Source organism: Bombina bombina, chromosome 2 (assembly GCF_027579735.1).
Source record: "Bombina bombina isolate aBomBom1 chromosome 2, aBomBom1.pri, whole genome shotgun sequence".
Classification (NCBI taxonomy): domain Eukaryota; kingdom Metazoa; phylum Chordata; class Amphibia; order Anura; family Bombinatoridae; genus Bombina; species Bombina bombina.
The window spans coordinates 924325994-924342278 of NC_069500.1; the positions used below are offsets into that span (position 1 = coordinate 924325994).

General features: G+C 39.9%; 1 protein-coding gene across 2 annotated transcripts in view; it reads left to right on the forward strand.

Moving 5' to 3' along the window:
- MOB1B (MOB kinase activator 1B) overlaps positions 1 to 16285 on the forward strand; it is a 161667-nt gene that overhangs the window by 123006 nt on the left and 22376 nt on the right. For both annotated transcript variants that reach the window (XM_053703345.1, XM_053703346.1), the window contains exon 5: positions 15134 to 15297. In XM_053703345.1, the coding sequence (XP_053559320.1) occupies positions 15134 to 15297 (164 nt within the window). The remainder of the gene's footprint in view (positions 1 to 15133; positions 15298 to 16285) is intronic.

The following is a 16285-nucleotide window of genomic DNA, read 5'->3' on the forward strand; positions in this document are numbered from 1 at the left end:
GGGATTCCCAGTCCTTTGGAGAGCTTGTCAAGGTCTTGTACACCCTTGTAAATGATTGTAGTTCCTTCATGCGGTACAATTAAGCTGAAGGGGAATCCCCAGCGATATTTGATGTTTCTGTCCTGCAGTATAGAGGTGATGAAGCGGGTTTCTTTTCTCTTTTGTATGGTGCTGGGGCTCAGGTCCGGGTAAATCTGTAGTTCATGGTCCAGATATGTGAGTGTGTGAGAGGATCTGGCTTTCTGCCAGATAGCTTCTCTGTCGGTGAATCTGAGGAATTTGAGGATAATGTCCCTGGGGGGAGCATTAGGTGGTGGTGGGGGACGAAGAGTTCTATGGGCTCTTTCTATTTCTTTCGGTGGGGCCTGCTGGTTTCCCAGTATTTGACGGAAAAGTCCTTGTAAATATTCCAATAGGTCTGCTGGTTTAATTAGCTCAGGTATGCCCCTAATGCGGAGGTTACTCCTTCGTCCCCTATTCTCTAGGTCCTCTATCTTTTCTTGTAGGGCTTCTAGTTTGCTTTCATGTGTACTAGTTTGATTGTATAATGAGCAGACAGCCTCTGTAGTTATGTCTTGTGTTTCTTCAACTGTTACTATTCTCTCTCCCATCTCTGTCATGTCTCTGCGTAGTGAGGATAGTTCTCTTGTTATGAGAGATTTGAGAGATTCAAAATCTTCTTTGGATGGTAGCTTGGCTATGTCCTGTTTAAGTTGTATCATGTAATCAGGAGAAGATATTGGATCATTCTGTAAAGTGCAGTCTGTGGGGTTTGATTCTTGTGTGTCTGATGCGTTGGATTGGAAAAAAGAGCTTACCAGTGTGTTGGTCTGCGACTGACCTTTAGGATTTTTGTCCCCTTTGCCTTTGTTCTTGGATGTCATGGCTGCTGCAGAAGGTTAGTTTAGAAAACTCAGTGTGAGCAATTAGGAAGCTTGTGATGCAGCGCTCTGCGAGGGCCTGCTTAGGCCTGGTGTCGTATGCTGTATTTTATGCCAGATGTTCAGTGCTGTGCGTTATTTTTTGGTCAGCGCTGTTCATTAATAACTTTGAGGCAGTTTTGCTGTATTTCTTGATTTTGGATTGTAAGTAACTGTTCTGTTTACCTCATTAGCGGATTGTTTTCCTCTACTGTGCGGATCATTTGATCGTTGATCTTGGGATTCGTCTGTTTAGCGTGTTATAAATTTAGTGGGTTTAGTTGTATCATGTCCTCTCCTGTGTAAGGCTTGTGTGGAGCCTTTCGTGTACAATCTGATGTGAGCTCTTACCCTATCGGGTCTCCGATCATCGTGTGCTGTGAGAGATCCCTTGCCGTCGCAGTTGTAAATGATTAAAGATGGCGACGGAGCGCTCCGTTGCTCCTGCTTTTTGTAGAATTGCATGCGGGTCCGGTCTCTCCCGGTTACGAGCTTGCTCACATTTGGGGTTTTAGTTGTTGAGCCACTGTTTGCTGCTGATTAAAAGTGTTAGACACTGTTTTAAAGGTAACAGGTCTTACTGCTGTGCCGGAGCGATGTGACTATGCGGCCATTTGCCTGCTTGGCCAAGCTCCGCCTCCCATAGCTACAATTTTTATTGGACCCATCTATCAGAATGTGAAGGGCCTTCAATGTCTTTTCACATAAGTTTCTTATTTGAGGGATGTAAGGAGTCAAAAAGCAGCACAGGCGATAAAAGCAAAGCATATTATTTATTATGCTTATTTCTTTGATAGATACAAACCATACAAAGTACCTCAGATTAAATGGAAGTTTTAGTAAGTGATAGTGTTGGGTGTAGGTGGCGTTAGATTCAAACACACCAATGCTGTAGCATAAAACTCATAACTGAAGTACTAAAAAGTACACTAACACCTATAAACTACCTATTAACCCCTAAACCGAGGCCCTCATGCATCGCAAACACTAAAATAAAATTATTAACCCCTAATCTGCCGCTCCCGACATCGCGGCCATTATAATGAACATATTAACCCCTAAACCGCCGTACTCCCGCCTCACAAACATTAGTTAAATATTATTAACCCCTAATCTGCTGTCCCTAACATCGCCGCCACATATCTACATTTATTAACCCCTAATCTGCCACCCCCAATGTCGCCACCACTATAATAAATTTATTAACCCCTAAACCGCCACACTCCCGCCTCGCAAACATTAGTTAAATATTATTAACCCCTAATCTGCTGTCCCTAACATCGCCGCCACCTATCTACATTTATTAACCCCTAATCTGCCGTCCCCAACGTCGCCGCTTCTATACTAAATTTATTAACCCCTAAATCTAAGTCTAACCCTAACACCCCCTAACTTTAATATAATTAAAATAAATCTAAAGAAAACCTACTATTAATAACTAAATAATTCCTATTTAAATACTTACCTATAAATAAACCCTAAGCTAGCTACAATATAACTAATAGTTGCATTGTATCTAGCTTAGGTTTTATTTTTATTTTACAGGCAAGTTTGTGTTTATTTTAACTAGGTAGAATAGTTACTAAATAGTTATTAACTATTTACTAACTACCTAGCTAAAATAAATACACATTTACCTGTAAAATAAAACCTAACCTAACCCTAGAATTAAATAAATTCCCTAAATTAAATACAATTAAATAAATTTAATACAATTACCTAAATTACAAAAACAAACAAACACTAAATTACAGAAAATAAAAAAACAGATTACAAGATATTTAAACTAATTACACCTAATCTAATAGCCCTATCAAAATAAAAAAGCCCTCCCAAAATAAAAAAAACCCTAGCCTAAACTAAACTACCAAGAGCCCTTAAAAGGGCCTTTTGCGGGGCATTGCCCCAAAGAAATCAGCTCTTTTACCTGAAAAAAAAAAAATACAAACAACCCCCACAACAGTAAAACCCACCACCCACACACAACCAACGCCCCAAATAAAACCCTAACTAAAAAAACCTAAGCTCCCCATTGCCCTGAAAAGGGCATTTGGATGGGCATTGCCCTTAAAAGGGCATTTAGCTCTATTGCGGCCCAAAGCCCTAAACTAAAAATAAAACCCACCCAATAAACCCTTAAAAAAACACTAACCACTGAAGATCCACTTACAGTTTTGAAGATCCGACATCCATCCTCAACGAAGCCGGGAGAAGTCTTCATCCAAGCCGGGAGAAGTCTTCATCCAAGCCAGGAGAAGTGGTTCTCCAGACGGGCAGAAGTCTTTATCCAGACGGCATCTTCTATCTGCATCCATCCGGCGCGGAGCGGCTCCATCTTCAATACATCCGGCGCGGAGCATCCTCTTCAATCGACGTCTTCTTCCAGAATGAATATCTCTTTAAGTGACGTCATCCGAGATGGCGTCCCTTAGATTCTGATTGGCTGATAGAATTCTATCAGCCAATCGGAATTAAGGTTGAAAAAATCCTATTGGCTGATCCAATCAGCCAATAGGATTGAGCTGGCATTCTATTGGCTTATTGGAACAGCCAATAGAATGCAAGTTCAATCTTATTGGCTGATTGGATCAGCCAATAGGATTGAAGTTCAATCCTATTGGCTGATTGCATCAGCCAATAGGATTTTTTCAACCTTAATTCCGATTTTTGCAGAAGTTATTTTTGCCAAGTTAACTTAATTCCAAAGTTATTTTTGCCATTAGTGAAAGTGCCTGGCCATTAGGGTGTTTGAAACTATATTTTCAGTAACCCTTAAATGCTCCAACATAGGTCTATCAGGACCCTTCTAATCCTTCCTGTATATTGTATATAGCAAATTAGGACCCGCATTTCAGTCTATTTCATAAGCCCACGATAACCTGCTAATTACAATTTTTTAACTTCATCTGTGGTGCTACAACAACTTCTATACATTGTATGAGATAAACTTGACACCAATATTTCAGTCCATCAGAAAAAAAATTCCAGCAGCTTTTCAAATGATGTTTGAATTTCTACAGCCTGAACGTCTTGAAAAACTATTCAAACAGCATAAGTTTTATGCAAAGTTTCAACCAAGTAGACCAAGAGATAGAGGTACACTTGATAATAGACATAATTCTATTTTTTAAATGGTACTCTCCATCTGAACCATGAATTAATGTTCATGTCCCTTTTAAAAAAACATGTTATTGAGATTTAAATTTGAGTATAATGTCCCTTTTATATGATTCCTGACTTTTCAGTCAGCATCTGCTGCCTGTCCAAAACTCTATGGTGGCTACATTTAGACACCAATCAGCAAGCACTACCCTGGTGCTGAACCAAAGATGGACCGGCTCGTAAGCTTACATTTTTGCTTTTCAAATAAAGATACCAGAAGAATAAAGAACAAAATAATAATAGGAGTAAATTAGAAAGTTGCTTAAAATTACATGTTATATCTGAATCATGAAAGAAAAAAATGTGGGTTCAGTATCCCTTTAACAAGGGCCTATCTATTACCTATTAGAGTTTTGGATTAACTGTACAATTGTACAGCTCACTGAATGCCAGGGAGGAGGGTACAAAGTTTTATCACATTAATAAAGTAAGTAGGGTTAGACACAAGCAGTAGTGCAAAAAGAAAATGCTACAACACATTAGAACATTCTCTTTTTGCATTTAATTTCAAGGAAAAATACAATTATATTAAACATGTTTAACTTGTGACTCTTTCAAAGTCTTTATCAAGTCTTTCACATCTAAATAGTGCATCCAAATAGTAAAAAAAGCTACTCCAATAACAAACAGCACTTTCGATAACTCGGTTCTCTCACGCATCTTAGCTGCCACCTGTAAGATTGAGGTCCAAGGATTTTTTTTTAAGTACCGACATTAAAATAATATCAGTATGTGTAATAGTGTTGACAAATACATTTTTTGCAGTTTTTGGTCTTGTATCATCCCTGACTCAGGCTTGAAACAAATAGTGTCTGCATTACACGGCTAACTGTAAACATAAAACTATAATTAGCATGAATTACATGAATGCATTTCAAGTTTGAATAGAAGCACATATTACTGTTTAATTGATATCTTTTACTATGCATGGAGCATATGTCCACAGTGGTCAAATTTTACTTCTGATTGGCCGTACTGCCTGCTGGCAAGTACAGGGAAAAAACTTATGCTGTGGGCCAACTGGCATGGAGGATTAGATTGCAACTTCAGGGGTTAAGTTATACCTAAAAATGGAGTGTAGAAGCATTGAGGGCCAGATTACGAGTGGCGCAATAATAGTTGCGCATGAGCGAAAAGGGGTTTATAGCTGGTGTTTGTGCGTGTCGTATTACAAGTTGAAAGTGAATGCGTGAGCGTGGTCACAATTTACGCTAGAATGATTGCCACGTCCTCAGAGCTCTGGTCAAATGTTTTTCAAAACAATAAAGTATCACAAAACACATCAGAAATATATTAAAAAACATAATTTATGTAAGAACTTACCTGATAAATTCATTTCTTTCATATTAGCAAGAGTCCATGAGCTAGTGACGTATGGGATAAACATTCCTACCAGGAGGGGCAAAGTTTCCCAAACCTCAAAATGCCTATAAATACACCCCTCACCACATCCACAAATCAGTTTAACGCATAGCCAAGAAGTGGGGTGATAAGAAAAAAGTGCGAAAGCATAAAAAATAAGGAATTGGAATAATTGTGCTTTATACAAAAAAATCAAAACCACCACAAAAAGGGTGGGCCTCATGGACTCTTGCTAATATGAAAGAAATGAATTTATCAGGTAAGTTCTTACATAAATTATGTTTTCTTTCATGTAATTAGCAAGAGTCCATGAGCTAGTGACGTATGACTACCCAAGATGTGGATCTTCCACGCAAGAGTCACTAGAGAGGGAGGGATAAAATAAAGACAGCCAATTCCGCTGAAAATAATCCACACCCAAAATAAAGTTTAAAACTTATAATGGAAAAAACTGAAATTATAAGCAGAAGAATCAAACTGAAACAGCTGCCTGAAGTACTTTTCTACCAAAAACTGCTTCAGAAGAAGAAAACACATCAAAATGGTAGAATTTTGTAAAAGTATGCAAAGAAGACCAAGTTGCTGCTTTGCAAATCTGATCAACCGAAGCTTCATTCCTAAACGCCCAGGAAGTAGAAACCGACCTAGTAGAATGAGCTGTAATCCTTTGAGGCAGAGTTTTACCCGACTCGACATAAGCATGATGAATTAAAGATTTTAACCAAGATGCCAAAGAAATGGCAAAGGCCTTCTGACCTTTCCTAGAACCGGAAAAGATAACAAATAGACTAGAAGTCTTTCGGAATTTCTTAGTAGCTTCAACATAATATTTCAAAGCTCTAACTACATCCAAAGAATGCAATGATCTCTCCTTAGAATTCTTAGGATTAGGACACAATGAAGGAACCACAATTTCTCTACTAATGTTGTTAGAATTCACAACCTTAGGTAAAAATTTAAAAGAAGTTCGCAACACCGCCTTATCCTGATGAAAAATCAGAAAAGGAGACTCACAAGAAGGAGCAGATAATTCAGAAACTCTTCTAGCAGAAGAGATGGCCAAAAGAAACAAAACTTTCCAAGAAAGTAATTTAATGTCCAAAGAATGCATAGGTTCAAACGGAGGAGATTGAAGAGCCCCCAGAACCAAATTCAAACTCCAAGGAGGAGAAATTGACTTAATAACAGGTTTTATATGAACCAAAGCTTGTACAAAACAATGAATATCAGGAAGATTAGCAATCCTTCTGTGAAAAAGAACAGAAAGAGCAGAGATTTGTCCTTTCAAGGAACTTGCAGACAAACCTTTATCCAAACCATCCTGAAGAAACTGTAAAATTCTCGGAATTCTAAAAGAATGCCAGGAAAAATTATGAGAAAGACACCAAGAAATGTAAGTCTTCCAGACTCTATAATATATCTTTCTAGATACAAATTTACGAGCCTGTAACATAGTATTAATCACAGAGTCAGAGAAACATCTTTGACTAAGAATCAAGCGTTCAATCTCCATACCTTTAAATTTAAGGATTTGAGATCCTGATGGAAAAAAGGACCTTGCGACAGAAGGTCTGGTCTTAACGGAAGAGTCCACGGTTGGCAAGAGGCCATCCGGACAAGATCTGCATACCAAAACCTGTGAGGCCATGCTGGAGCCACCAGCAGAACAAACGAGCATTCCTTCAGAATCTTGGAGATTACTCTTGGAAGAAGAACTAGAGGCGGAAAGATACCTGGGAAGTTTACCTGGGAAGTTTCTTGTTTAGATGAGAAGCCATCAGATCTATTTCTGGAAGTCCCCACATTTGAACAATCTGAAGAAATACCTCTGGGTGAAGAGACCATTCGCCCGGATGTAACGTTTGGCGACTGAGATAATCCGCTTCCCAATTGTCTATACCTGGGATATGAACCGCAGAAACTAGACAGGAGCTGGATTCCGCCCATACCAGTATTCGAGATACTTCTTTCATAGCCAGAGGACTGTGAGTCCCTCCTTGATGATTGATGTATGCCACAGTTGTGACATTGTCTGTCTGAAATCAAAAGAACGATTCTCTCTTTAGAAGAGGCCATGACTGAAGAGCTCTGAAAATTGCACGGAGTTCCAAAATATTGATTGGTAATCTCACCTCCTGAGATTCCCAAACCCCTTGTGCTGTCAGAGACCCCCACACAGCTCCCCAACCTGTCAGACTTGCATCTGTTGAAATTACAGTCCAGGTCGGAAGAACAAAAGAAGCCCCCTGAACTAAACGATGGTGATCTGTCCACCACGTCAGAGAGTGTCGTACAATCGGTTTTAAAGATATTAATTGAGATATCTTTGTGTAATCCCTGCACCACTGGTTCAGCATACAGAGCTGAAGAGGTCGCATGTGAAAACGAGCAAAGGGGATCGCGTCCGATGCAGCAGTCATAAGACCTAGAATTTCCATGCATAAGGCTACCGAAGGGAATGATTGTAATTGAAGGTTTTGACAAGCTGAGATCAATTTTAGACGTCTCTTGTCTGTCAGATACAGAGTCATGGACACTGAATCTATCTGGAAACCTAAAAAGGTTACCCTTGTCTGAGGAATCAATGAACTTTTCAGTAAATTGATCCTCCAACCATGATTTTAAAGAAACAACACAAGTCGATTCGTATGAGATTCTGTTAAATGTGAAGACTGAGCAAGTACCAAGATATCGTCCAAATAAGGAAATACCACAATACCCTGTTCTCTGATTACAAACAGAAGGGCACCGAGAACCTTTGTAAAAATTCTTGGAGCTGTTGCTAGGCCAAACGGCAGAGCCACAAACTGGTAATGCTTGTCTAGGAAAGAGAATCTCAGAAACTGTGTGATCTGGATGAATCGGAATATGCAGATATGCATCCTGTAAATCTATTGTGGACATATAATGCCCTTGCTGAACAAAAGGCAGGATAGTCCTTATAGTTACCATTTTGAATGTTGGTATCCTTACATAACGATTCAATATTTTTAGATCCAGAACTGGTCTGAAGGAATTCTCCTTCTTTGGTACAATGAAGAGATTTGAATAAAACCCCAGCCCCTGTTCCAGAACTGGAACTGACATAATTACTCCAGCCAACTCTATATCTGAAACACATTTCAGAAATGCTTGAGCTTTCGCTGGATTTACTGGGACACGGGAAAGAAAAAATCTCTTTGCAGGAGGCCTTATCTTGAAGCCAATTCTGTACCCTTCTGAAACAATGTTCTGAATCCAAAGATTGTGAAATGAATTGATCCAAATTTCTTTGAAAAAACGTAATCTGCCCCCTACCAGCTGGGCTGGAATGAGGGCCACACCTTGATGTGGACTTTGGAGCTGGCTTTGGTTTTCTAAAAGGCTTGGATTTATTCCAGACTGGAGATGGTTTCCATACTGATACCGCTCCTGTGGGTGAAGGATCAGGCTTTTGTTCCTTATTATGACGAAAGGAACGAAAACGATTATTAGACCTAAATTTACCTTTAGATTTTTTATCCTGTGGTAAAAAAGTTCCTTTCCCTCCAGTAACAGTTGAGATTAAAGAATCCAACTGAGAACCAAATAATTTATTACCCTGGAAAGAAAGGGAAAGCAAAGTTGACTTAGAAGACATATCAGCATTCCAAGTTTTAAGCCATAAAGCTCTTCTAGCTAAAATAGCTAGAGACATATACCTGACATCAACTCTAATGATATCAAAGATGGCATCACAAATAAAGTTATTAGCATGTTGAAGAAGATTAACAATGCTATGAGAATTATGATCTGTTACTTGTTGCGCTAAATCTTCTAACCAAAAAGTAGAAGCTGCAGCAACATCCGCTAAAGATATAGCAGGTCTAAGAAGATTACCTGAACATAAGTAAGCTTTTCTTAGAAAGGATTCAATCTTCCTATCTAAAGGATCCTTAAAGGAAGTACTATCTGCTGTAGGAATAGTAGTACGTTTAGCAAGAGTAGAGATAGCCCCATCAACTTTAGGAATTTTGTCCCAAAACTCTAATCTGTCAGATGGCACAGGATATAATTGCTTAAAACGTTTAGAAGGAGTAAATGAATTACCCAAATTATTCCATTCCCTGGAGATTACTTCAGAAATAGCATCAGGGACAGGAAAAACTTCTGGAATAACTACAGAAGATTTATAAACCTTATTTAAACGCTTAGATTTAGTATCAAGAGGACCAGAATCCTCTATTTCTAATGCAATTAAAACTTCTTTAAGTAAAGAACGAATAAATTCCATTTTGAATAAATATGAAGATTTATCAGCATCAAGCTCTGAGACAGAATCCTCTGAACCAGAGGAACCATTATCAGAATCAGAATGATGTTCATTTAAAAATTCATCTGAAAAATGAGAAGTTTTAAAAGACCTTTTACGTTTATTAGAAGGAGGAATAACAGACATAGCCTTCTTAATGGATTTAGAAACAAAATCTCTTATGTTAACAGGAACACTCTGAGTATTAGATGTTGACGGAACAGCAACAGGTAATGTAACATTACTAAAGGAAATATTATCTGCATTAACAAGTTTGTCATGACATTCATTACAAACAACAGCTGGAGGAACAGATACCATAAGCTTACAGCAGATACACTTAACTTTGGTAGATCCAGCACCAGGCAGCGTTTTTCCAGAAGTATCTTCTGACTCAGTGTCAATCTGGGACATCTTGCAATATGTAATAGAAAAAACAACATATAAAGCAAAATTGATCAAATTCCTTAAATGACAGTTTCAGGAATGGGAAAAAATGCCAGTGAACAAGCTTCTAGCAACCAGAAGCAATAAATAATGAGACTTAAATAATGTGGAGACAATAGTGATGCCCATATTTTTTAGCGCCAAAAAAGACGCCCACATTATTTGGCGCCTAAATGCTTTTGGCGCCAAAAATGACGCCACATCCGGAACGCCGACACTTTTGGCGCAAAAAAAGTCAAAAATGACGCAACTTCCGGAGACACGTATGACGCCTGAAACAGAAATTTTTTTTGCACCAAAAAAGTCCGCGCCAAGAATGACGCAATAAAATGAAGCATTTTCAGCCCCCGCGAGCCTAACAGCCCACAGGGAAAAAAGTCAAATTTTAAGGTAAGAAAAAAATTGATTTATTCATATGCATTATCCCAAATATGAAACTGACTGTCTGAAATAAGGAATGTTTGAACATCCTGAGTCAAGGCAAATAAATGTTTGAATACATATATTTAGAACTTTATATAAAAGTGCCCAACCATAGCTTAGAGTGTCACAGAAAATAAGACTTACTTACCCCAGGACACTCATCTACATGTAGTAGAAAGCCAAACCAGTACTGAAACGAGAATCAGTAGAGGTAATGGTATATATGAGTATATCGTCGATCTGAAAAGGGAGGTAAGAGATGAATCTCTACGACCGATAACAGAGAACCTATGAAATAGACCCCGTAGAAGGAGATCATTGAATTCAAATAGGCAATACTCTCCTCACATCCCTCTGACATTCACTGCACGCTGAGAGGAAAACCGGGCTCCAACCTGCTGCGGAGCGCATATCAACGTAGAATCTAGCACAAACTTACTTCACCACCTCCATAGGAAGCAAAGTTTGTAAAACTGATTTGTGGGTGTGGTGAAGGGTGTGTTTATAGGCATTTTGAGGTTTGGGAAACTTTGCCCCTCCTGGTAGGAATGTATATCCCATACGTCACTAGCTCATGGACTAATTACATGAAAGAAAATACAGTTACACTCATAATAACACTATCTAATAAAAATAGTTAAAAATAATATTGCACAAAAAAATTATAAGGGCTCAAAGATATGAGGTCTCAGGTGTTAGAAAAAAAAGGCAGGCAAATGGCTTTAATATAGAGATACATTCATATCCTATTATATAAAAGGCCAAGTTTGTTTGTCCGAAGCTATCATGCACAGTAGAGACAGCACGAGGACAAACACACCTGGCCTTTGAGATCTCTACCTGATCTGCGGCAGAGGTGGGCGTGATCGGGTGGTGACCGGACATGAAGGGGGCGTGACCTGACGTGAAGGGCCGTGAAGGGGGCGTGGTCGGTTGTGAAGGGGGCGTGGCCAGGCACGGTCGCTCGCAAGATAAAGGGGAGAGAGAGGGAGAGAGAGAGAGAGAGAGAGAGAGAGGGAGGAGGGGAGAGAGAGGGAGAGAGAGAGAGAGCAAAAGAGAGGGGGAGAGAGAGCGCAAAAGAGAGAGGGGAGAGAGAGAGAGCAAAAGAGAGGGGGAGAGAGAGAGCGCAAAAGAGAGAGGAGAGAGAGAGCGCAAAAGAGAGGGGGGAGAGAGAGCTCAAAAGAGAGGGGGAGAGAGAGAGTGCAAAAGAGAGGGGGGAGCGAGAGAGCGCAAAAGGGGAGGAAGAGAGCGCAAAAGAGAGGGGGGAGAGAGCGCAAAAGAGAGGGGGGAGAGAGCGCAAAAGAAAGGGGGGAGAGAGAGTGCAAAAGAGAGGGGGGAGAGAGCGCGCAAAAGAAAGGGGGGAGAGAGAGCGCAAAAGAGAGGGGGAGAGAGAGCAAAAGGGAGAGAGACAGAGCGCAAAAGAGAGGGGGGAGAGAGAGCGCAAAAGAGAGGGGGGAGAGAGAGCGCAAAAGAGAGGGGGGAGAGAGAGTGCAAAAGAGAGGGAGAGAGAGAGCAAAAGAGAGAGGGGAGGGGGAGAGAGCAGAAGAGGGGGATAAAGAGAGGGAGAGAGACTGCAAAAGAGAGGGGGGAGAGTGCACAAAAGAGAGGGGGAGAGCGCAAAAGAGAGGGGGGAGAGCACAAAAGAGAGGGGGAGAGAGAGCGCAAAAGAGAGGGGGGAGAGAGCTTACAGCTCATGAAAACCCCAAATCCACAATCTCAGAAAATTAGAATATTACATGCAATCAATAAAACAAGGATTGTACATACCTGTAGAACAATATCGGACCTCTAAAAAAGTATAAGCATGCATACTGTATGTACTCAGTACTTGGTTTGAGCCCCTTTTGGAGCAATTACTGCCTCAATGCGGCGTGGCATGGAATCTATCAGCCGGTGGCACTGCTGAGGTGTTATGGAAGACCAGGATGCTTCAATAGCGGCCTTCAGCTCTTCTACATTGTTCGGTCTCATGTCTCTCATCTTTCTCTTGGCAATGCCCCATAGATTCTCTATGGGGTTCAGGCCAGGAGAGTTTGCTGGCCAATCAAGCACAGTAATCCCACGGTCATTGAACCAGGTTTTGGTGCTTTGGCAGTGTGGGCAGGTGCCAAGTCCTGCTGGAAAATGAAGTCCGTATCCCCATAGAGCTCATCTGCGGAAGGAAGCATGAAGTGCTCCAAAATCTTCTGGTAGATGGCTGCATTGACCCTGGATTCAATGAAGCACAGTGGACCAACACCAGCAGATGACATGGCTCCCCAAATCAACACAGACTGTGGAAACTTCACACTGGACTTCAAGCGTCTTGGAGTGTGTGCCTCTCCATTCTTCCTCCATACTCTGGGTCCTTGGTTTCCAGATAAGATGCAAAATGTGCTCTCATTAGAAAAGAGGACTTTGGACCACTGAGCAATAGACCAGGTCTGTTTTTATTTAGCCCAGGTAAGACGCTTCTGACTTGTTTGTTGTTTAGGAGTGGCTTGACAAGAGGAATAAGACATTTGAAGCCCATGTCCAGGATCCATCTGTGTGTGGTGGCTCTTGTGAAAGTCCCCAACACGTTTGAATTGCCTTTTCCTGACAATCCTCTCCAGGCTGCGGTCATCCCTGCTACTTGTGCACCTTTTTCTTACACATTTTTCCCTTCCACATAACTTTCTATTAATGTGCTTTGATACGGCTCTTTGGGAACATCCAACTTCTTTTGCAATTACCTTTTGAGGCTTTCCCTCATGGATGGTGTCATTGATGGTTTTCTGCACAACTGTCAGGTCAGCAGTATTTCCCATGATTGTAATTCCTACTGAACCAGAGAGACCATTTAAAGGCTCAGGAATCCTTTGCAAGTGCTATGGCTTAATTAGCTGATTCGAGTGGGACACTTTGAGCCTAGAATATTGCAGCTTTTCACAATATTCTAATTTTCTAAAATTGTGGATTTGGGGTTTTCATGAGCTATAAGCCATAATCATCACAATTATGACAAATCACGGCTTGAACTATCTTGCTTTGCATGTAATGAGTCTATCTCATATATTAGTTTCACCTTTTAAGTTGCATTAGTGAAATAAATGAACTTTTGCACCATATTCTAATTTTTTGAGTTTCACTTGTATATGCTAAGGGTGTGGCGTGGTTCAAGAAGGGAGTGTCACATGGAGTTTAAACAGGCAGTGAGCTGAGTCAGGGTGGAACTTGGGCAGAACCATGATAATCCAGTGATTTGCTGCAGGAGGTACACCAGGGTAGGTTCCAAAACCATAAGAATCCCACAATATGCAGGACAGTTGGAAGCTCTGGTAATTACAATAACCCTTCTGTTTACCAGAAGTGTGAAACTGTTTTAATATATATACTATGTATATGTATGTATGTATGTATGTATGTATGTATGTATGTATGTGTATATATATATATATATATATATATATATATATATATATTTCCTTATGCTTACAAGAGTTCCACAAACATACAAATATATGCTGGATTCTAACATAAAGGACACTGAGGAGCCAGTTGCAGAGAAGAGGAGCAAATTCTTTCCTATCCAGCTATCAGTGGCATATGTATCTGTACATTTTAAGGTAACAATGGTTAAATGTAAATGAATATTAATACAGCAGTGTCAGCCCACTGGCTAATAAGGACAAGTTCCACAGCTGTATTGGTGGAGAGGGACACACCTCTAGCAAGAAAACATTGGATCGTTCATTAAACAGAACTGCAATATCCTTTATGAATGAAACAAAGAAAAATTACTACAATTTCCTTTCAGGTATAGGAGCTGCATTAGGGTAGGGAATAGGAGAACCCGATAAAACACTGGAGGGCCACAGTGTGGTTGTGTGGCCTTAGTTTGCCTATTCTGAACTAGGTTTTTATTATGTAAATATATACATTGTCTGGGCAAAAAGTTTCTAAAGACTTATACAAAGTGAGCCAGTTATAATTGTATCAATATAAAAATGTTATTATACATAGTACAAATGTTAAAAAAGTAATATTATGAAACAATGAGAAGAAACAACATCCGCCTAAAAGACTAAAAAGAGGTGACAAATGGATTCCAAGTTCACTATCATCCAAACCTTATAGTAAGACAATGATAAACTTTCCAATTTTTATATTCAGATACTGAATGTTAGTGATTAATTGATCACTTCTAATGAAGATGCGCTGTAACTTACTTTTTAATCTAGCTGTATCATTCTAATACCGCACTCTCCCACCCGCCCATCTCAAAAGTAATATTTTTTTGTGAGGTAACAGTTTGAACTGTTCTCCAATCAGTACTCTAGCTACAAAAAAACATTTTGCACAGACAGTGTAAATATTGACATCGTAATTTTTTTTTTTTAGGCATAGGGAGGCGCCTATTAATTTAACTGCTCGTTTGACTTTATTGTACACTTTTTTGTGTATCCTTTTATAAAAAAAACCTACTTGATTGAACTAGATTTTTATCCAATGCGAAACCTTGACAGGAAAACTGTATAACAATAACTGTTACTATTATTTTCAACATTTAAATTTATGTATTTTGCAGGTGTTCCTTTTCCAAAGAACTTCATGTCTGTAGCAAAGATTATCCTTAAGCGTTTATTCCGAGTGTATGCTCACATCTACCACCAGCACTTTGATTCTGTGATTCAACTACAGGAAGAGGCGCATCTCAACACTTCTTTCAAGCACTTTATTTTTTTTGTTCAGGTGCGTTATAACCTCAGTAGTAGAAATAAAAGTAATAGAAGTTTAAAACTTACTTATTCTTCTAAAAAGTAAAAAGAGTTGGTTGGGATTCTGATCACGCTATTTAAGTGTGGCATTATTTTAAAAATCGTAGCTATAGTTAAAGGGACACTAAACACCTAAATACATTTCATGCACCTCTCTCTAATTATGGGTGCTGCCAATATGGAACCTAGATTTCACTGCAGATATCTAAAAGACATGTGCAAAAAGGTCAGCTCTGGACTGCAGTGAAAGCTAGATTTCAACATGGTGGCACCTGTGACTAGAGTGAGGCGGGGTATAATTTTAATACTATACGTCCCTTTAAACCATCATAGCCGGGAGTTTTTCTAGATTTTATAAACTGTGAAGTTAGCAAAGTTGGCAAAACATTATTAACCCCTTAATGACCGACGACATGCAGGATCCATTTTTACAAAAAATACAGTTAACGACCGAGGACGTACCCTGCACATCGTTGGTCTTGAAAAGCGGTAGAAGCGATCCTGATCGCTTCCAGCTGCTTTCCAGTTATTGCAGTGATGCCTCGATATCGAGGCATCCTGCAATAACCATGTTTATCCCTCCGGTGCAGAGAGAGCCACTCTGTGGCCCTCTCTGCACCGGACATCGATGGCCAGTATCGTTGGTGGGTGGGCGGCCATCGATGGCTTCAAGTAGGAAGGGGGGGGGCGGGAAATATACCTTTTATTTTAGTACTGGCAGACTTTCTGCCAGTACTTAAGATGGCGGGTACAATTGTGGGGTGGGGGAGGGAAGAGAGCTGTTTGGGAGGGATCAGGTGGGAGGCTAATCTCTACATTGAAGCTAAAATTAACCCTGAAAGCTAACACCACAAAAGAGTTTGCAGCACCTGTTAGCGTGTTACCGTGGTTGCTGATATACATTCACATATAAGCCCCTAAATAGTGCACTTGCTCCAAAAACTTTAACCCCTCAGAAAGTT